Source organism: Chanodichthys erythropterus, chromosome 12 (genome assembly GCF_024489055.1).
Source record: "Chanodichthys erythropterus isolate Z2021 chromosome 12, ASM2448905v1, whole genome shotgun sequence".
Taxonomy (NCBI): Eukaryota; Metazoa; Chordata; class Actinopteri; order Cypriniformes; family Xenocyprididae; genus Chanodichthys; species Chanodichthys erythropterus.
In genome coordinates this window covers 49,711,142-49,732,811 of record NC_090232.1, presented here as the reverse complement: position 1 = coordinate 49,732,811, position 21,670 = coordinate 49,711,142, and the positions used below count along the sequence as shown (strand labels likewise).

The 21,670-nt window shown below is 38.7% G+C and overlaps 2 protein-coding genes across 6 annotated transcripts in view; both read right to left on the bottom strand.

The window, feature by feature from the left end:
* Window positions 1–8,435, bottom strand: part of LOC137032441 (B-cell receptor CD22-like) — a 900,294-nt gene extending 891,859 nt beyond the window's left edge. Inside the window, exons 1-4 of the mRNA XM_067404202.1 lie at window positions 8,381–8,435; window positions 7,439–7,786; window positions 7,092–7,340; window positions 2,632–2,787 (exon numbers count right to left, since the gene is read on the bottom strand). Coding sequence (XP_067260303.1) covers window positions 2,632–2,787; window positions 7,092–7,340; window positions 7,439–7,786; window positions 8,381–8,435 — 808 coding nt within the window. The remainder of the gene's footprint in view (window positions 1–2,631; window positions 2,788–7,091; window positions 7,341–7,438; window positions 7,787–8,380) is intronic.
* Window positions 8,436–10,716: 2,281 nt separating this feature from the next.
* On the bottom strand, window positions 10,717–18,111 carry LOC137032858 (pregnancy-specific beta-1-glycoprotein 11-like). 5 transcript variants are annotated; one of them, XM_067404838.1, is made up of 10 exons: window positions 18,062–18,111; window positions 17,879–17,948; window positions 17,006–17,344; window positions 16,659–16,907; window positions 13,236–13,490; window positions 13,024–13,108; window positions 12,757–12,796; window positions 12,432–12,509; window positions 12,282–12,359; window positions 10,717–12,135 (listed from the first exon to the last, which is right to left on the bottom strand). In XM_067404838.1, exons 1-10 carry the CDS (start codon window positions 18,074–18,076, stop codon window positions 12,112–12,114), a joined length of 1,233 nt encoding a protein of 410 aa, XP_067260939.1. In that variant the 5' UTR covers window positions 18,077–18,111; the 3' UTR covers window positions 10,717–12,111. The 5 variants fall into 5 exon arrangements, 4 of the variants coding, with proteins under 4 accessions (XP_067260939.1, XP_067260937.1, XP_067260938.1 ...); XM_067404836.1 differs by having other exon boundaries at window positions 12,448–12,509; XM_067404837.1 differs by having other exon boundaries at window positions 12,017–12,127.
* Window positions 18,112–21,670: the final 3,559 nt, after the last annotated feature.

Below are 21,670 nucleotides of genomic sequence, written 5' to 3'. Positions count from 1 at the left end.
AATCCCGTGACAACAAATAAAATAGAGATGACACTGCATTAAGGCTGTAAGTTGTAAGTAAAGACCCTCACCAGGTATTAATAAGATTTATAAAAATTTTTCTTCCTCCAATAAAAGGAGTTTCATGCACTCCAATTTCCCATATATGGGTGATGTTTTTTTTTTTGCAAGGTATGTAGCTGTTGTATACTTGAATTATACTTGTTCACCGTTTTCCTACTTTGCAGAAGCACATCTAGGGGGAGATTTGACCTTCCCATGCACAGAAACCAATATCGCACACATGCATGAAGACCTGGGTCTGTGTCTTCTAAATGAATCAGGTTTTTTATATTATAGTAATACCACAACAACAGTGACTTCAAACAAAATCATTGTCTTTAATAAAACATCAACATCTAAACCTCTGTTAATTCTCAGTAAGAGCTTCTGTAGACGTGTGACAGAAATAAAGTCAGTCTGGTCAGTAATAAGTGAAGCTGGTAATGCTGTTTGTGGAGTTGTTTAATCATCCTCTGCTGAGATCTTGAGAGATTTAGTGTCTTTTATCTCCAGTCTATTGTAGTTCTTGTGTTTTTCTTTTTTTCTGTTCTTGTTGTTTCTCTTTCCTTCAGTGATTCTGCTTGTTAACAGCAGGTGTTCATCAGTGTCTGAATTCATGCTGTCAAGTGAGTCAAAGCACTGCACCTTATGGTATGTGTACTACAAATGTAAAAGAAACAACAAAATTATATATATTGCCAATAAAACTGCTTTACTGTATTTAATTGATTTCCTCATTATAAACTTGCTCGCTCTTTTATAATTGTTGTTTTTTGACTAGCCTTTCAAGACAGACCTCTCATGTTTCTCATGTTTCTTGTTTGTTCAACCCTTATGGTAACTAAATAACGCATCAATGAACATTAATTCACAAATCAACCACTAGAGGTCCTACCAGTGCTGGGTAACCAGCAGATCAGAAACACCACAGACTTAAATGGCTGGAAGGTTAATCAGCAATTTATTAAAGCATTAGCCATAGTTATAAAAACACACATATAGTAAAACATGCAGAGGAAACTCTTTATGAAATATAATATTACATAAAATAAAATAAAATACTTAATGCATTAGAATATTGATAAGTTGTGCAGATATCACTTCTCTGATTTCTATTCTCACCCCAAACTGAAGACCAAAACTACTGAATAACAATAAACTCTATACTAACAAATTCAATTCAAACAAACTTAAAAAGTGTTACAAAAACAAAAAACAATGATGATTAAACACATACAAAAAATACAACAAACAAACAAATTGAGACTTTACACCAATCCAGCAGATAATGACCATCATTCTCTCACAAAGAGTCAAAGAGAACAAATGTGTCTTAATTTGGATGTTGATCATGTTGGTTGTGGTCACAAATATACAATTATCAAACAATCTTTCATTTAACGGTTGAACACAGGTTTGTGTTCGCTGGTCACTCATTTGACGCTGCTGTAGATCACTGATGCATCTTCTACAGTTTGAACAGTTGATCGCCTAAAGACACAAAACAAACAGAAGCACAACAATGTCACAGCTAAGATTATATGATCTGTGCTGGTTAAGATGTTTGTTTCTCACCTCACAGCAGCATCAGGCTGATGGACTCTTATATTGTCATACTGGTTTTCATTCTCCTCTTCACTCTTCGTCTCTTTCTTTCTGGGATGTTGGACAGTTGCGTACTGGATCTCCTCAGTCTCTCTGGATTTTCCTCTGAATCTCTTTGGTTTCACACTGGCATACAGAGCGTCATTGACTGAATCCGGTTCAGAAAGAGGCTCGTCATGGACTGAAACTCTCTGTGACGTGTCAGAATAGAGATCATTCTGAAATACAAGAAAATATTAAGACAAATTAAGTGTGGCTTTTCTACTGCGACATGTCCCAAACTTTTCAGACCAAGTACCACATGAAATCAAATCAAATCACATCAGTGTAGTGATGTAAAAGGTATCTTTCATTGATTCACACATGGAGTGGAGAAGAATAGGACGGAATGAGTATGAAGTGACATTAGTAAAAAGTTAGTAAAAATGTTTTCTTCAGTTTTATTTATTCATTTATGTTAATGAAGACCTTGATAATGTTAGTTTGCCATCAGTCTGTACAGTTACAGTCTGAAACACACAGTCTGAGTGATTTACCTGTTTCACTGTGAGTTTTATCACTCCTTTGTTTCTTGCTGTTATAAAGAGAGACATTGACAGCATAAGAACAAATGTATTAATTTAAGAGAAAATATGAATGCTGTTTAATCATCAAACACTAATGAGCCATTTCTTTCACATTAGACAAAAGGTGAATTTATACTACCGCTCTAGGTTTTATATTGAGCTCATTATGATGATGATGATAATGATGAAGAATAATCCTCCAGATGTCGCTGCGATCACAATCACATTTATACCATCATCATGATGAACTGAAAGAGGAAGATCATCATGATTAACTCTCCAAACTGATGAATGATGTGAAGATACAGGAGTGTGTTAATAAAAGCTTCACCTGTGACAGTTACAGCGTCTGATCTCTGAGATCCATGTTGATTGTGAGCCTGACAGTAGAAGCGTCCACTCTGTAGTGCACTGAAACTCTGTCCAGATCCAACAGCTGAGCTTTCATTCTCCTTAAACCAGCTGAAGTTCAGAGCAGGAGGGTTTGAATCACTGCTGCAGATCAGAGTCACCGAATCTCCTGACACTATTTCACCAGATGGACTGATGGAGATCACAGGATTCACTGGAGGATCTACAGATCAAAGGTACAAGTATGTATTAGAGGTGGCTGGTGGAAAATTTTCTAGGTAGGGCTCCACTTATTGGGCAATTTTAGCAAACATCTAGCAAACGATCTTTAGCAAACAATTTAAAGCTAAACAGTGGACGTTAAAGAAAACGGAAAACACAAGAAAAAAATAACACAAGTATTAAGACTAGAATTTGAGGGGCTTGAAATATTTGAAATACAGCCAAATGTCTTATGAATTTATTGAAGTTTGAGGATTATTCTCACAAAACTGTATTTTCCACAAGTTTTTTTCAAGGTAAATTAAAAATAATTGTTAGTTTTCGCAATTCACAATGTAAGTAGTCTACTGTATAAAATGTAACTGCAACAACAAATTTTACTTGTTTATAGATTATAAGTATAACCTATATAGACTATAAGTTATACCAAACAGGATCACATGGAGATCCCAAAAGACCACTATAGTCCGCCTTGACCTGACTGCATTTAGACCTGTACAGCGATCTGAAGGCAGTCAGAGCGAGTGTTCGTGTTTCTGTTTGGACTGATGTCCATATGTACATAAAAACCACTGACCCTCTCAAACTCCTCCAAAACATTCGATTTGAGACACTGATGAACACCTGCTGTTAACAAGCAGAATCACTGAAGGAAAGATAAACAACTAGAACAGAAAAAACAACTCCACAAACAGCATTACCAGCTTCACTTATTACTAACCAGACTGACTTTATTACTGTCAGACGTCTACAGAAGCTCTTACTGAGAATTAACAGAGGTTTAGATGTTGACGTTTTATTGAAAATAATGGTTTTGTTTGAAGTCACAATTGTGGTGTTCAGTGTTTGCTTTAGCTGGGTTCTTGACTCTTTAACCTCACTTTGTCTTTGGCTGACTGTGTGTTTTTAAAGAAAAAAAAAAAGTCTAAGAAAGATGCAGTCAGGTGATGTTGGTTATGTTTTGACAGTGACATAATCAGGGTTGAGTGGTCACTGTTCCTATCTAGCATCTAGTTTATATAATGTGTTATTATCTTTATATTTGTGATAGATGTGGTACAGCATGAGACTCAGGAGTATTGTAGTAATAAGTTATGAAGGATTTTAAAAACATTTTGAACTGTTTTAATGCTCAGACTCACTCAAACATCAAACATCAGCATATGAATCTTAACAGTGGTGACAATCAAAAGTATCATATCACAAGGCATGCTGGGTATCAGCACAGGAATAAAATGCAATGGCTCCCAGCATGCATTGCAGTATGAATAATTCATTTGCTGATTCTTGATATCTGTGGGCTTGGCTGACACCTTATTTCCAATCTTTTTCTGAACAGGGTGAGGAAAAATTCTTCATAATTGCCTGTGGTGGTAACACAATTGTGATAAAGTTATTACAAAATATGATAGATAAAGTGCTTCAACAACATGATACTCTCAAAAACATATTGGACATTGCTTGAGATCAGTGAATCAGACAGCTACAAGTTAATTACATAATCAATAAGCAGCCCACTTCAAAACACACACACTATATATATATATATATATATATATATATACAGCTATGAAAAAAATTAAGAGACCACTCCAAGTTCAGAAATCAATGTTAAGTGGTCTCTTAATTTTTTCCATAGCTGTATATATCCCTAGTGTTGCCATATGGCAACATACTCTTTGTGTTCATTTCCTTGCCACTGTCTCTTTAAGAGAACATTCTCGTATGATCGTAAGGTAGTGGTGTAGTCCTAAAAAAATAAGTGGTGTACTATTACCCCCCCCCCCCCCAAAAAAAAAAAATAAAAAAAAAAACAACAACAAACAAACAAACTCAACAGTAAATATTTTTTATGTTTTTGTTCACAAGTAACATGTTTCATTAAATACAAATTAGTGTACAGTGCTTTCTAAAATTGATTGTCATTTTTAATGTTTTACAGTTTGACTTATTTAAACATGCTGCTTTGGAATTATATTCACTGTGAAAAGTGATATATCTGAAATTAAAGTTTCATTTTATTCAAAAGGGTATAAAAAAAGCAAATTATTCAAAATCTAATTTATTAACAGTATAAAAATGTGGTCACAAACAAACAAAAACAGTAATCAGGCTGAATGGAAATTTAATCCACTCTCTGTCAGTAGGTGGCGCTTATGGAACAGCAGAAATGGAGCTGTTTCCCCGGTAACCTCTATAAACTCAGTTTTATATTATTTATGCACATGTAAGCTTATCAGTTTGACTGAATTTTCTACTTCATTGTGTCATAAGAAGTCAAACTATATCATTTTCCATTATCATAGCATTTATTATGAATAATAGCAACCTACACATAGCCAATAGAAACAACAGAACATGTCACAGGTGTAATATAAATCTAGTGAAAATATTCCCTTAATAGATTATAAATTCTACAAGTTAGCCAAATTTACCATAAATACTACAATTAAACGATATAAATTCTAGTAAGGGTGGGTGATGAATATTTTAAAAAGCTTCCTAATAAATGTTGGCGCAAGGTGATGTTTGTCCTCTTTTCAGACTTCTGTTCATTTTGTCCATCAGTCTAGATCACGTTTGACTTTCTCTATAGCGTTTTAAAGTGTTTCACTCTCAATATAATTCAAATGGATCGCACATTTTATCATCAGTGTCGGGATGGCTCGTGGAAATCGTATCACACTTTTGGAGCGTGATAAGATTCAGAGTAGCGCATGTTTATGATTCTCGCACCACTAATGCATTAAATTAACAAGCTTCAGTTGCGCTGATGGTCTTTTGTACGGGAACTTAGCGCTTATAAAAGCGCCGAACGCATGATGTAGGCTATATAATTAATTAAGTCTTATTTATTCACCATATTTCTCACGCCGTGACCGCTGCAGTGAGAGATCTGTGCTCAATGCACGGCTCAAAACACCGAGTGGCTTTGAGTCTCTCACTGCAGCGCGAACACGCACTGTGAAGCCTGTTTTAGCCGACGATGATGAGCGGGCAAAGGTAGAATGACAGAAGTGCTCATGCACCAATTACAACAAAGAATCGCGAGTTTACACAACAGCATTGGACGCACAGTTAAGGGGGAAGCTAACAGGAGAATATTTTATGGACTTTCCAAGCAAAAAAACAAGTGGGTATACGCAAATACTGATCCTTACAAGCCGTAATACGCAAACAGCCCTGAGCAAAAAGTAAGCATACGCCGTATGCGTGCGTATGGCCCCGACTACACCACTGGGTATGATGCCATATTCACCACTCAAAAAAGTTTTTATGAAATTAGTTTTTGGTAAATCGATCAAATGTCTGTGTTGCCGTATGGTTTTTGGTTTTATGTCAGTGTTTTATGATACATGATGAACAGTATTAGACGTGTTAATAACTGTCTATATTTGCAATTTAAATAATATTCACGAAAAACGTAATGAAATTCAAAGAATATAAAGCAGTATTGAGCTAAAGAGAATGGAAAAGCACAAGATGTTGGAAAATATGTATAAGGTGTTGTTTATTATTACTGCTAAAGCTTATAATAGCACCAATTGATTCAAGACAAACAACATATCTGAGGAAAAATATTAACTATATACACTTACACTTATTCTAAGTAATTTCCACTATTGTATGAAAAAGAGTCAAATATTTTTTTCTATAGATTAATCATAATGCATGCGGTAGAGGGTTATATATATACAGCTATGGAAAAAATTAAGAGACCACTTAACATTGATTTCTGAACTTGGAGTGGTCTCTTAATTTTTTCCATAGCTATATATATATATATATATATATATATATATATATATATATATATATATATATATATATATATATATTTCATTCATAAAAAATATATGTATATATAAGTAGTTCCTCACAAAAGAGACAACCTGTTGTTGTTTCTTATTTATTTACAAACTTCAAACGGTTATATAAATGCAATATCACACTCATAACCATGCGATAAGGCTGTATATCAGCACACTGTGGTCGCAAGTTTCATTGAACTCCATTGGTAACAACAGAACTTGCGACCACAGTTGGTTCTGGGAAACACACCCCCATATATATATATATATATGCATTTTTATTCATTGACAAAGCACTGCATTTGTAAAAGAGATCTTTTAGAAGAAATCTGTTGTTTTGAGACATGTTGTTTTCCTTCTTCCAGATTTTAGTGATAACACAAGAGCTCCCAAAAAACTTAAAACTTAACTCATTTATTAGCATTATATAGTGACAAACTCTACTTGCTTTTCAAAGATACCTTTTTAAAGAGAAAAGTCAGTCTGTATTCACACGTGACATTGAGCTGAACAGCAGGAGAGATGTGATTGTGTCCGTGTACAGCACAGCTATATCTGCCTGCATCCTCTCTTCTGACTGACTGCAGCAGGAGTTCATTGTTTCTGTCTCTTCTCTCAGTTAATGGCTGTGAGTTTCTGTACCAGATGAATGTTGCTCTGTCAGTCAGAGTGCAGCTGCTTTTACATGTCAGACGGACTGAATCTCCCTCTGTCACTCTCTCAGGAGACTCCACCTGAAGATCTGAACACAACACACACATTATATCTAGTGCTGCTGTCATACACTGATTATTATTCAACATAATGCACAGAAGAAGAGAGAAACCTCATGAAAGTCACCTGTGACAGTAAGAGTCACTCCAGGTCTACCAATCCATTTTCCTCCTGTTACATTAGTGGTGAATCTGAAATAGTACATGTGTGAATCCTTCAGTGTCACATGACTCAGTCTGATGGTGCAGTTCTGCTGTTTATCTCCCAGATACTGAAGCCTCTGACTGTATTCAGGGTCCTCAGACAGATCTGGAGATTCTTCACCCTTTATTACAGTGCCTTTAGTCCAGAACACTTTCCTGATCTTATATCCAGAAGGGTATGTATAAGTGCAGTTCATTATCACTGATGAGTCCTTTAGTGCACAGATGTGTAAAGGACTGTAACTCACACCCCAATCAGCACTAGAAACCCCTGAAACACAGAATTCATCACACTGTAAATGTCATTTTATCAGTTACTGGACCATGAAAACATGATAATACTTTATTATTATTTGAAATCAGCGACTCATTACAGGAAATCTTCTCAGAATCTATCGAGTGATAAATGTAAATGATTTTTGTGTGATTTACTTCATCATCTTTTATGGAGGGTGTTTCAGAAAAGTAAATATATATGTACAGAGACAGAAGAGTGAAGAGAGAGCCAAGAACAATACGCTGTATAATTAAATCATGGAATATGACGTTAAATATTTAACATACACACATTCACTTCCGAGAACATGAGCCAAAAATAATATCTGGTGTTACAGTGATTTTTGTCCAATCAAATGCTCTGAAAATTAAGAAAGTCCCTCCCATAAATCATCTGACACTGACGAACAAGTAGCAAAAGACTATTGGACATTTCTAAAAAGGACAAGCATTTGACATGTCCCACCCAAACTTCCTGTTTCAAAGTGAAATATGTGAATACAGGACAGGAGAAAGAGCTCATCATCCACTCATGAAGCCTTTAATAAAACATCAGAGTGTTTATTATGTGAATGAAACAGAGACTCACTGTGAATCATGAGCAGAAAGATCAGAGGAAGAGCAGGAGCCATTCTGACCAACATCAGCATCAAATATATCTATAATACAGCATAAATCATCACTCATATACTCATAAACAGTGTCTGTTCATCACTCTAAACAGCTCTTAGTGTTAGTAAGATCTTTGCTCATCTGAAGATTATTAATGCTCAACATCAGTGTGTGTAAATGAACTGATCATTAGATGTTCAGAAGATATTTCTCATGTCAGGAATCATGTGTTATATGAGCTTCATCTATAGAAATAATCATCAGTTTTTATTGAAGTATGAATGTGTTTGTCTTACCGTGTTGAAGCTCATCAGATCAACAGCAACCAAATGACTGACTGTTTTAACTCGAGCACTTTAGCTTCACAGTGAAGGACTTTCTGTGGTTAACACTGTTTTTTAATTATCAGTGCTGGAAATATCAGTGTCCCTCCCCGAACAAGAGAACAACATCACTGAACTAAACCTACTTAAAGAATAATTATATTTTTCTTGAAGTTGAAGATAAATAATTGTGAAGATGAATGATTGTGATTTACAGGTGGCAGAGTTCAAGATAAATATTTTCATCTTACTACTAGAGCGTCGAGTTTGTTAAGATTCAAATGATTATTAAACAGAAAGCACAAACTATGTAAAAGCGGCAGCTCTTCTGGTTCACTCTGTCCGAATTCACTCGCTCGTTTTCATTTTCTCCCTCAAGTGAACTATATCAGTGGAGTGATGTAGGGGATAGTGAATGAGGGTGAAGGGGATGTTGTGGAAAAATTATTTATTCCTTTAGTGATGAGAATGTAATGAAACAAACACTCAGGAAATGTCTTTGTTGATTTTATTCTTGCAAGAAAGTAGTTCAATGCAGATACAGAGTTACAGAGAAGAACAACCACGCTTACTGCGGTTGCCCTTTATACCCCTTTTAATGTTCCTTGTTACCCCAAACCAATCATAACACACGTTACCATATACGGAACAGAAGAAATAGAAAAGAGATTGGTGTAAAACTTAGCAGATGCCCTACTGAGCTCCAAGCTGTCTAAACAAACACATTTACACATTAGCCTTACTTCCTTTGTTAGTTTCAGAAGCGTTTCTTAAATTACTGCTTATGCTGTTGTTGTTTTTTCCACTGAGCAAACGGTTTTAAATGCCACACAAGACAGAGAGAAAACAAGAATCAATGCATCATTTTATAAATCAAGAGAATAAATGATAAACAATAAAAATCCCACTACACTGGCGATTTCAAGCACAGCCTGAATATCATTCAGATTTCTGCAACAATGACTGTTTGTGAATACCATAGAAATGAACGAGAAGTGACACGAACTGAATCCTGCCTCCCAGATAACACATTTTTGTTCTAAGAATGTTTTCCAAATGTTCAGTTTGTGTTATTGAAACATTAAAATGTGTTCTTGATGTTCCTGAAACATTCCTTCATCTTAAGTTTTTACTAACAACTCAACATTCTAGGAACGCTGATTTGTAACATTCTAAGAACATGGAAATGTCCAGCTTCCTTAATGTAAATAGAACTTAAAGGTTAGAATGATGTTCCTGAAAAATCCAAACACCTGCTTTTAAAGGATTAGTTGACATTCAAATACATTTTTTTCTGATAATTTACTCACTCCCATGTCATCCAAGATGTCAATGTCCTTCTTTCTTCAGTCAAAAAGAAATTAAGGTTTTTGATGAAAACATTCCAGGATTATTCTCCTTATAGTGGACTTCAATGGCCTCCAAATGGTTGAAGGTCAGAATGTCAGTTTCAGTGCAGCTTCAAAGGGCTTTAAACGATACCAGACGAGGGATAAGAGTCTAATCTAGAGAAACGATCACTCATTTTCAAAAAAAAAAAAAAATTGTAAATGTAGGGGTGGGGAACGTTTTTCCTGGAGGGCCATTGTCCTGCAGAGTTTAGCTTCAACCCTAATTAAACACACTTACAGATAATCAAAGTCTTTAGGATTACTAAAGTTACAGGCAGGTGAGTGTTTTTTTTCAGGGTTGGAGCTAAACTCTGCAGGACAATGGCCCTCCAGGATCAACGTTCCCCACCCCAACATTTAATTTTTTTTTTTCAAAAATGACAAATCATTTCTCTAGATTAGACTCTTATTCCTCGTCTGGTTTCATTTAAAGCTCTTTGAAGCTGCACTGAAACTGTAATTTTGACCTTCAACCATTTGGAGGCCATTCAAGTCCACTATAAGGAGAATAATCCTGGAATGTTTTCATCAAAAACCTTCATGTCTTTTCGACTGAAGAAAGAAAGACATGAACATCTTGGATGACATGGGAGTGAGTAAATTATCAGGGAAATTTTATTTGAAAGTGAACTAATCCTTTAATAAGCAGAATCAGTGAAGGAAAGAGAAACAACAAGAACAAGAACATACAACTTTCTTCAGCCACAGCCTTGGATGAACTGAAGATAAAAGACATTAAATCTCTGAAGATCTGATCAAACAACTCCACAAACAGCATTACCAGCTTCACTTATCACTAACCAGACTGACTTTATTTCTGTCACACGTCTACAGAAGCTCTTACTGAGAATTAACAGAAGTTTAGATGTTGACGTTTTATTGAAAATGTTTCATTTGTAGTCCCCATCATGATGATCAGTGTTTCTTTAGTTGAGCTCTTGACCCTTGACTTTTATTGAGTTACTTCTTTTTAATCAAGTATTTTCAGTGAACATGTGTGCATTGCTCAAGAAAGAGAAAGATGAAAAACCAGATTGACATCTATTTTAATGACATTTTTTTCTGTAGTTTCATGACTGGTTTAAATAATGATGAATTTGAAGCATTAATGAATAAAAAAAAGGTAATACATTCAGCCATTATTGTCTGTGACTTCTCTTATAGAACAGCATTTGTTTTTCAAGCTTTTGTCGGCTAAGTTGCAGGCTTGACAAAACCATTAATCCTAACTTCACAATAACTATAAGCTCCAGCATAACACATGATCAACTACCAAACATTAACGATGCTGTAATCTCCACCCTAACATCCGGTCTGAGACTGCTGGCCTCAATATTATATTCCTGCAATACTGGAAGATGCCATTTCTAGGACCCCCTTTCAGGACCCTAGTCTTCAAACAACAGATGCAAATCTAGATCTACGGAAATAGTTATTTTTATATCTCTCTTATATCTTATTTTTAACGTCAGAGAGGGTGCAGCCATTTTAAACTTGAATATGCAATGCTTTCAGTGTCAGCAGTCTCCAGTTATTATTTAGCTGTTCAGTTCATTGTGCTGCTGCTGTTATTTTAATTTATTAACGCACTAATAAACACTTGTTTGTAGCCCATTTGTTTTACCATTTACTGCACTTTGTTAACTTTTGTTAAGTGCGTCACACATCAGACGTGAGGCGTCACACTGTGCTGAGGCTAATAAATTAATACACACACACTGAAAATAGTCTCTTTCCAAGAAAACTAAAATTAAAACCAGAATAAAGTTGCTTATATTTTGAAACAAATTAGGAGAGGGTTATTAATGGGTATGTTTAGGGTTCAGGGTTGGTTAGGAAAATATCACTTAAAATACACTAAACTAAATCTGTTACATCATGTTTCTTAAACTATACAGAAATGAAACTCTTGTGTGACTCATCACTGATGATCCTGTCAATCATATGTGGCTCCGCCCACAGAGCTCAGGATTGGTTCCTTCATGCTCCGCCTCTTACTGCAGCATCTTCCTGTTGATCTGAACAAACAATAAGATGAAGAAAGACTGACTGAAGTTCATCAACAACATTATAAACCTTTCACAAGATCCACAAATCAATCACACTAGAGCTGAAGAGAGTTTGATGGATGATATTGAGAAGAGCTGCAGGTTCAGACACTCACTGATGGATTCTCATGTTTAGAAAAGCTCTGAGGATCAAGAGTCCTGCAGGAGTCTTCAGGAGCTCTGGGATGAACCGTCTGTGTGAAAGAGAGAGAGATCGGTCATGTGATCATCTGTGATGGATCATCTCACTGTGACGTCTCACTTACTGTGAGTGTGTCGTACAGGTCAGAGGTCGTGGACTTGAGCTCAAGAGCTGTATATGTGTCTTCATTGGGATCAGAGATCTACAGGAGAGACAGAAGGACACAAACATTGAGAGTTCATGTTTAAATCTGATAGTCTAACTGAACTGACTGTAATGTTGAGAGGATCTTGATGGAAATCAGTTTCACTGGATCTAGAACTGAATAATCAGGTGTTTGGACTCGAGACTCGTGTCTTTTACTCTTAATATCTCTGAACGGCTCATAATGGCTGTAGGAAACATCTCTGCCTGCAGGAAAACACTGTAAATAATTGTGATCATCTCACCTCCTTCACAGCAGATCTTCTTTTCATTCTTCTAGTAAGACTGTCAGAAGAAAGATGAATAAACAGGTGTGTTGAGGCAAGTTAGAGCTAAACTCAGCAGGACAGTGACCCTCAAGTTTTTTAGTTGCATTTCTTGTCAAAAGTAACATGCAGTATTATAGAAGAACACAGTGAGCTAAGCAGATTTTAGGCGGAGTTTACTTTTATCCCAACGACGGAAGGGAGTGAGAGGTATATATATATTTAACACAAGAAGGAACATCTTACCAAATGTACATAACAAAAGCACCTGATGCTCCACCGAGTAAAACACCAACAGCTACAGATGAGAAGCTACAGCTACATCTGACTGCTGAAATAGACAAAAACACACACCAATGTTTAACAGGACAGACAAAAGATCAATCAAAATATAATAACAAATAAGGAAGTAAACAGGTGTATGTGGTTAAAATACAGAATATGATCATAAAACTCACACATGACGTTTAAAGTCTCAGCATCAGAGTATTTCTCTCCATGTTCATTGATGGATCTGCACTTGTATTCTCCACTGTCATCAGAGCTGATCTTTGAGATGTTGAAGATTCTTCCAGATCCTACAAACGTTCCTCCTTTAAACCAGCTGCTTTCTGCAGGAGGGTTTGAATCACTGCTGCAGATCAGAGTCACTGAATCTCCTGACACTATTTCACCAGATGGACTGATGGAGATCACAGGATTCACTGGAGAATCTACAGTTCCAAAGTAGTATTCATCAGTGGCGTATTTATCAGTGGCGGCTGGCTGGTAGAAAATGTTCTAGCTAGAGCTGCAGTTAGTTATTATCCCAGTATGATTTAAAGGGTTAGTTCATCCAAAAATGAAAATTATGTCATTAATTACTGTCCCTCATGTTGTTCCACACCCGTAGGACCTTCGTTCATCTTCAGAACACAAATTAAGATATTTTTTGATGAAATCCATAATCCATAGACCGCAATGCAATCAACACTTTCAGACATTGTTAAAACAGTCGACGTGATCTGCAGTGGTTCAACCTTAATGTTACAAAGAGACAAGAATACTTTTTGTGCGACTTTATTCAACAGTCTCTTCTCTTCCCTGTCATTATTCTTATGCAGGTGATTTGTAAGTGTGTTTACATCTTAATGCCGGCTTAGTATTGGCCAGAGCTGATCACATGATCAGCACAACGCATGCGTGTGATGCTGACGCAGGAGCCGGCCAATAATGAGCCAGCGTTTGGATGTAGAACCTGGAAGCACTGGACATAAACAACGTTTGAGAATGACACAGAAAAGAAGAGATTGTTGAATAAATTCCTTATTTTTGTTTTGTTTTTGTGCACAAAAAAAGTATTCTCATCATTTCATGACATTAACCCTTGAGGGACGGATTGGGCGGTACCGCCCAAAATGGCATACTTTTACAAATGTGTAGTTATCTCAAAAACTATTAATGCTAGAGAGATGCGGTAGATTCCACTGAAAACAGCGGTATCCAGTTTGTATATTAAACGCGCTTCCGTTATTGCGCAATACCACTGCGTAAACAGGCCAATGAAAACGATTATGTTAGGCAGATTCAACACGCAACAACCAATGTAAAAATTGCCGCTGGGAGGAATATTTTTCTAACCCAATCATAGGAAGTTTACCATGATGTATTCTAGCCATTCAGAGGACTCTGTAGCTCTGCTGTAGCCTTGTAAAAGCTCGCTGGCCTATAGTAAAAGACCGGCAGCCGGGTGTAATCAATAAGCGATCAGAGAATCAGCATCAGGTGGAGAAAGCAGAAAGCGATCGGAGTGTTACAGAGAGCGATCTGAGTATTAGCGAGCACAAAGAGATAAATTCGAGAGAGATATAGCATTATTACAGAATTGTTTTATCAAAATGGCAAGCAGTAAAAGATTTACGGCAGAACAAGCTCTGGAACAATTACTGGAAAGTGACGAGGAGAAATCTGGAGCAGACAGCTTTTACACCGATGGAGAGGCCTCGCTTTGCTCACTGGCATGCCTAGGACTGTTTGTAAAAAAAGTTAATTATTTAATTGTTCTTTACACATTTGATTAAACAATAACACATTTCTGTCAAGCAAAGAGTTTGAAAAATATATATTTATTTTTGGTTCTATATTCTGTGATGTGTGATTTTCAGTAATAAATGACAAAAATCTAATTTTCGTTTTTGAAATTCTCTAGTTTACTGTACATTTTCTTTCACTCATACTTCCTTTCTAAACACATTACATGCATGCTTATGGTAGCTTAGGGTCTTCTGAATCCATAGATACCAAACACAGGGTGTTCCATCTCCTTTACATATGATTTATAAGCCCAAATATAAAAATAGAGAAAACAGACCAAAAAGGGCTTAGTCCCAAAAATAAAAAAAACGCCTAGGACTGTTTGTAAATAAAGTTAATTATTTAACTGTTCTTTAAACATTTGATTGAACATTAACCCATTTCTGTCAAGCAAAGGGTTTGAAAAATATATTTTTGGGTCAAAAACTTTTCACTATTGTTGTGTGAGGTAGGATTTTCAGTAATAAATGAGAAAAATCTCATTTTCGTTTTTGAAATTCTCTAGTTTATTGTACAATTTTTCACTCATACTTCCTTTATAAACATATTGCATGCATGCTTATTATAGCTTAGGGTCTTCTGAATCCATTGATACCAAATACATGGTGGTCCATCATCATTACATATGGTTTATAAGCCGAAATGTAAAAATAGAGAAAACGGACCAACAAGGGCTTAGTCCCCTAAGGGTTAAGGTTGAGCCACTGCAGTCACATGACTGTTTTAACAATGTCTTTAGTACCTTTCTGGACCTTGAAAGTGTTGCGTATATTGCCGTCTATGGACGAGTCAGATACCTCTCGGATTTCATCAAAAATATCTTAATTTGTGTTCTGACGATGAACCAAGGTTTTACAGGTGTGGAACGACATGAGGGTGAGTAATTAATTACATTATTTTCATTTTTGGATGGACTAACCCTTTAAAGCTAATCCTTTAAACACAAGGAAAAACTATTAAGACTAAAATTTGAGAGGCTTGAAATATTTGAAATACAGATAAATGTTTTACCAAGTTCTGGATTAGTGGATGATTCTCATAAAACTGTATTTTGATTAAAACAAGATTGTTTTAAGGTAAATTAGAAATAATTTCTACTTTTCCTAATTCACAATGTATGTATATAATGCAACCGCAAAAAGTGTGAGAAAAAAATAAATATTACACTTGTTTAGAGATTTTTATAAATATAAATTGATGTGCGATACCAAACAGGATCACATGGAGAACCCAAACGACCACAATCATGACCTGACTGCATATAGAGACTAATACAGATCTACAGTGATCTGAAGGTGAGTCAGTGAACAGTTCCTCTGTCAGAGCGAGTGTTTGTGTCTCTGTTTGGACTGATGTTCATATGTACATAAAAACCACTGACCCTCTCAAACTCCTCCAAAACATGCTTCTTCCGTGAATCCATTATAAAACACTCGACCATATTAATATGTGCTTGTGTCTTTACCTTGATTACAATTGTCATCCATCACAACTTTACTAGCGAGACACTGGTTTGCTTTATTCAGCCCATAGACCTGACTAAAATTCGATTTTAGGACATTGATTGACTACATTTTATGTCATATCTTCAATATGTTTGTATCACGACTCAGAAACTGGCTAAACTGCTACATAGATTTCTCTCTCACTCCAGAGCTGAACTTGAGACATTATTTTTTCTTCTAGATCTTAGTGATAACACAAGAGCTCCCACGATACTTCATGATCATTTATTAGCATGATGTAGTGTCAAACTCTACTTGCTTTTCAAAGACTACTTTAAAGAGAAAAAGTCAATCTGTACTCACACATGACATTGATCTGAACAGCAGGAGAGATGTGATTGTGTCCGTGTACAGCACAGCTATATCTGCCTGCATCCTCTCTTCTGACTGACTGCAGCAGGAGTTCATTGTTTCTGTCTCTTCTCTCAGTTAATGGCTGTGAGTTTCTGTACCAGATGAATGTTGCTCTGTCAGTCAGAGTGCAGCTGCTTTTACATGTCAGACGGACTGAATCTCCCTCTGTCACTCTCTCAGGAGACTCCACCTGAAGATCTGAACACAACACACACATTATATCTAGTGCTGCTGTCATACACTGATTATTATTCAACATAATGCACAGAAGAAGAGAGAAACCTCATGAAAGTCACCTGTGACAGTAAGAGTCACTCCTGTAATGCCCATCGCTTTGTCCTTATCAGCGATGAATCTGAAATAGTACTTGTCATTATCCTTCAGTGTCACATGACTCAGTCTCATGGCACACTGTTTATCTCCCAGATACTGAAGCCTCTGACTGTATTCAGGGTCCTCAGACAGATCTGGAGGCTCTACACCATTTATTACCAGTGTTTTGGTCCAGAACACTTTCATGATCTGACGTTCAGTAGGGTATGTATAAGTGCAGTTCATTATCACTGATGAGTTCTTTAGTGCACAGATGTGTGAAGAACTGTAACTCACACCCCAATCAGCACTAGAAAGAACCCCTGAAACACAGAATTCATCAAACTGTTTTATCAGTTACTGGACTATGAAAATATGGTAATACTCAATCAGAAATCAGTCACTCATTGCAGGAAATCTATCGAGTGATAATTGTAAATAAATTATTTTAGTGTGATTAACTTTTATGGAGGGTGTTTCAGAAAAGAAATACATGTACAGAGACAGAAGAGTGAAGAGAGAAAAAAGAAATCAGCCAAGAACAACATGATGCAAAAAATAAATAATGGAATGTGACAAATATTTAACATATTCACATTCACTTCCGTGAACATGAGCAAAAAATAATACATCTTGTACTACAGTGATTTTTGTCCAATCAAATGCTCTGAACAATGAGAAAGTCCCTCCCCTAAATCATCTGACATTGACAAACAAGTAGCAAGACTTTGACATGTCTCACCCTAACTTCCTGTTCTTGAAATATATGAATACAAGACAGAAGAAAGCTCATCATCCGCTCATGAGGTCTTGAATAAAATATCAGTGTTTATTATGTGAATGAAACAGAGACTCACCGTGAATCATGAGCAGAAAGATCAGAGGAAGAGCAGGAGCCATTCTGACCAACATCAGCATCAAATTTATCTATAATACAGCATTATTATAATCATCACTTGCACTATCACTATTCTTAACATTTCTCATGTTAACACACGCATGTTATGAGTAATAATTATCAGTTTTCATTATTGTCTTACCATGTTGAAGCTCATCAGATCAACAGCAACTGAATGACTGACTGTTTTAACACAAGCACTTTAGCGTCACATTGAAGAACTTTCTGTGGTTAACACTGTTTATTAAAGTCCAGCGACGGAAATATCTGTTTCCCTCCGTCACCAAGCGCTAAGCTAAACCTACTTAAAGAAAAATTATGATCTTTTTCTTTAAGGTGAAGATGAATAATTGTAAAGTGAATGATTGTGATTTACAGGTGACTCTCATCAAGGTTGATGTCAGTAGCAGGAGATGGTGAACTCTGGTGGTAGTTTGAGGGTTTGAACAAGCTCATATGAGATGAGATATGTCTAACTGCAGAACCGCAGTGTTATACGTGACAGCAGTTTCAGGCCAGCAGCAGAAGTTAGGGTGGAGCTGACAATTGTCTAAAGCCTATACCAGAGATGGTCTTATTATTGCGAGATATGAAGATCTGTGGCTCTACCATTGGAAAAAGTGTAATGACTAACTTGAATCATGTGTGCCTTGATAACCAATCACATTACAGCCTTGACATCATCATTGAGGCTGTGTCCAAAATCGTCCCCTATACCCTTAAATTGGGCACTATTGAATTGTTTAATTAAGGTTTATACATGCTAGTTTATATGGCAGAATTCAAGATAAATATTTTCATCTTACTACTAGAGCGTCCAGTTTGTTAAGATTCAAATGATTATTAAACAGAAAGCACAAAATATGTAAAAGCGGCAGCTCTTCTGGTTCACTCTGTCCGAATTCACTCGCTCGTTTTCATTTTCTCCCTCAAGTGAACTATATCAGTGGAGTGATGTAGGGGATAGTGAATGAGGGTGAAGGGGATGTTGTGGAAAAATTATTTATTCCTTTAGTGATGAGAATGTAATGAAACAAACATTCAGGAAATTTTTATGGTATGGTGGTGTAGAGATGAGGCTGATACGGATTTCCACAATAATATTACACTTTAATGAACACAGGCGAGGAGAAACCAACATACACATGTAAGTAACATTCAAGACGGACGAGGAGTGAAGGGAGTGAGTGCAATATAAAGGGAGTGCTAACAATAGAGTCCAGGTGCAGGTGATGAGTGATGATGAGGAACTGACAAGGGAAGTGAGTGCAGGTGTGGAGAACAGGAGGATTCTGGGAAATGGAGTCCAGGGAAACAAGGGATCTGTAACAGTACCTCCCCCTCCCGGTAGGCGCGCCCTGGAGACCTCAAACCGGAGCAGGGGGAGGAGTAGACTGGAGTGGAGGTTTCCAGGGCAGGTCCAAAAACCATGGCGGGTCAGGAGCCGTGGGCAGCCATGGTGGATCAGGAGCCGAAGGCGGCCATGGAGGGTCAGGGGCCGAAGGCGGCCATGACGGTTCAGGGGCCGAAGGTAACCATGGCGGGTCAGGAGCCGTGGGCAGCCATGGAGGGTCAGGAGCCGTGGGCAGCCATGGCGGGTCAGGTGCAGCGGGCAGATATGCAGTGGGCAGACATGGCGGGTCAGGTGCAGCGGGCCGCCATGGCGGGTCAGGAGCTGACGTCCTCACGCCATCAAGCCCAGCCGGCGCAGAAGGACCGGCGGGAGATGGCGGAATCCATGGCTCCGCCGACCGAAGCGCAGCCGGGGCTCCAGAAGGCCGCAGTTGAACACAGACGACAGACAACAAAGTAAACACTAGGGGGAGTGAGGAAGCCAACTGGAAGTGAGGGACGGAGCGGAGACGGAGGAGTGCAGTCCAGAGGGGAAGGCAGGCTGACGAGGGACCAAGGTGTGAACGGGGGCAGGATGGAGACTTGTGAGGCTGGAGGACTGATGGGCAACGGTGGAGCAGAGGGAGGTTGGAGCCAGGGTGTAGGTAATCGCCCAGAGGTCCGAGGTGGAGATCTGGGCGAGGGGGCTTGAGGTGGAGGTTCTGTGTAAACATAACAGGATGGAGGTGGGAGAGGGAAGCAGGGAGGGAAAATAGTCTTTGGGCTGGAGGGTTCAGACACACAGTTCATAGGAGCAGCTGGCTCGGCGGCGGAGACTGGCGCTGCTCGCTCGGCGGCGGAGACTGGCGCTGCTCGCTCGGCGGCGGAGACTGGCGCTGCTCGCTCGGCGACGGAGACTGGCGCTGCTCGCTCGGCGACGGAGACTGGAGAACTTGGCTCGGCGACGGAGACTGGAGAACTTGGCTCGGCGGCGGAGACTGGAGAACTTGGCTCGGCGGCGGAGACTGGAGAACTTGGCTCGGCGGCGGAGACTGGAGAACTTGGCTCGGCGGCGGAGACTGGAGAACTTGGCTCGGCGGCGGAGACTGGAGAACTTGGCTCGGCGGCGGAGACTGGAGAACTTGGCTCGGCGGCGGAGACTGGAGAACTTGGCTCGGCGGCGGAGACTGGAGAACTTGGCTCGGCGGCGGAGACTGGAGAACTTGGCTCGGCGGCGGAGACTGGAGAACTTGGCTCGGCGGAGACTGGAGAACTTGGCTCGGCGGAGACTGGAGAACTTGGCTCGGCGGAGACTGGAGAACGTGGCTCGGAGGAGACTGGAGAACGTGGCTCGGAGGAGACTGGGGTTGAGGGCCATTTCATCCCCTCAAATACAATTAAAATCCCCACAGGCACTGGAGCTGGCTCTGTGGGGACTGGAGCTGGCTCTGGAGATACTGGAACGGGCTCTGGAGATACTGGAGCGGGCTCTGGAGACACTGGAGCGGGCTCTGGAGACACTGGAGCGGGCTATGGAGATACTGGAGCGGGCTCTGGAGGCACTGGAGGCGCTTTCTTCCTCCTCCTCCGCTTACTGGGCCCAGTAGAGGAATATGGGTCCAGCATGGGGCAGGCAGGGAGTTCGCTGGAGGGGTATGCGGAGGAAGACGGAGGTTGACTGACTGGCCCGGCCAACCGTGTTTCTGGATGGACTGGACGACAACACTTATCCTGAACCTCATCTACAAAGAATTTGGAGCCATTTAACCACAAAATTAAATTGATAGTTTCGCTTAAGGAGAAACAAAAAACAGGTTCATCAAAACAGATAGTGTCGTCATCCAATCCATCCAAAAACAGGGAGATCAAAACTGCTTCAGGCCAGTCAGACAAATAAGCAAGCTCAACGAACTCCTCCACATACCTCTCCAGCGAACGTCCTACCTGCAGGAGCCCGATAAGGCGATCGCTTGCTGTCATGGTGAGAGGCGTTGGAGGAGCTGGATCCAGGGAGCTGGGGAAAGTCTCCATTTTTTTTTTCTGTGGAAATCCAACGTGTTTGGTCTGTCTTTCTGTTATGGTATGGTGGTGTAGAGATGAGGCTGATACGGATTTCCACAATAATATTACACTTTAATGAACACAGGCGAGGAGAAACCAACATACACATGTAAGTAACATTCAAGACGGACGAGGAGTGAAGGGAGTGAGTGCAATATAAAGGGAGTGCTAACAATAGAGTCCAGGTGCAGGTGATGAGTGATGATGAGGAACTGACGAGGGAAGTGAGTGCAGGTGTGGAGAACAGGAGGATTCTGGGAAATGGAGTCCAGGGAAACAAGGGATCTGTAACAGAAATGTCTTTGTTGATTTTATTCTTGCAAGAACATTGTTCAGAAGAACAACCACACCTACTGCA

Bases quoted from the DNA above. Each gene is read 5' to 3' on its own strand.
- LOC137032858 (XM_067404836.1), bottom strand. The intron at 12,797-13,023 runs GTAAGATGTTCC...TTCTTCTGACAG, and splicing joins GCTTTTGTTATGTACATTTG to TCTTACTAGAAGAATGAAAA. The intron at 12,360-12,447 runs GTACGACACACT...TCTTTCACACAG, and splicing joins AAGTCCACGACCTCTGACCT to ACGGTTCATCCCAGAGCTCC.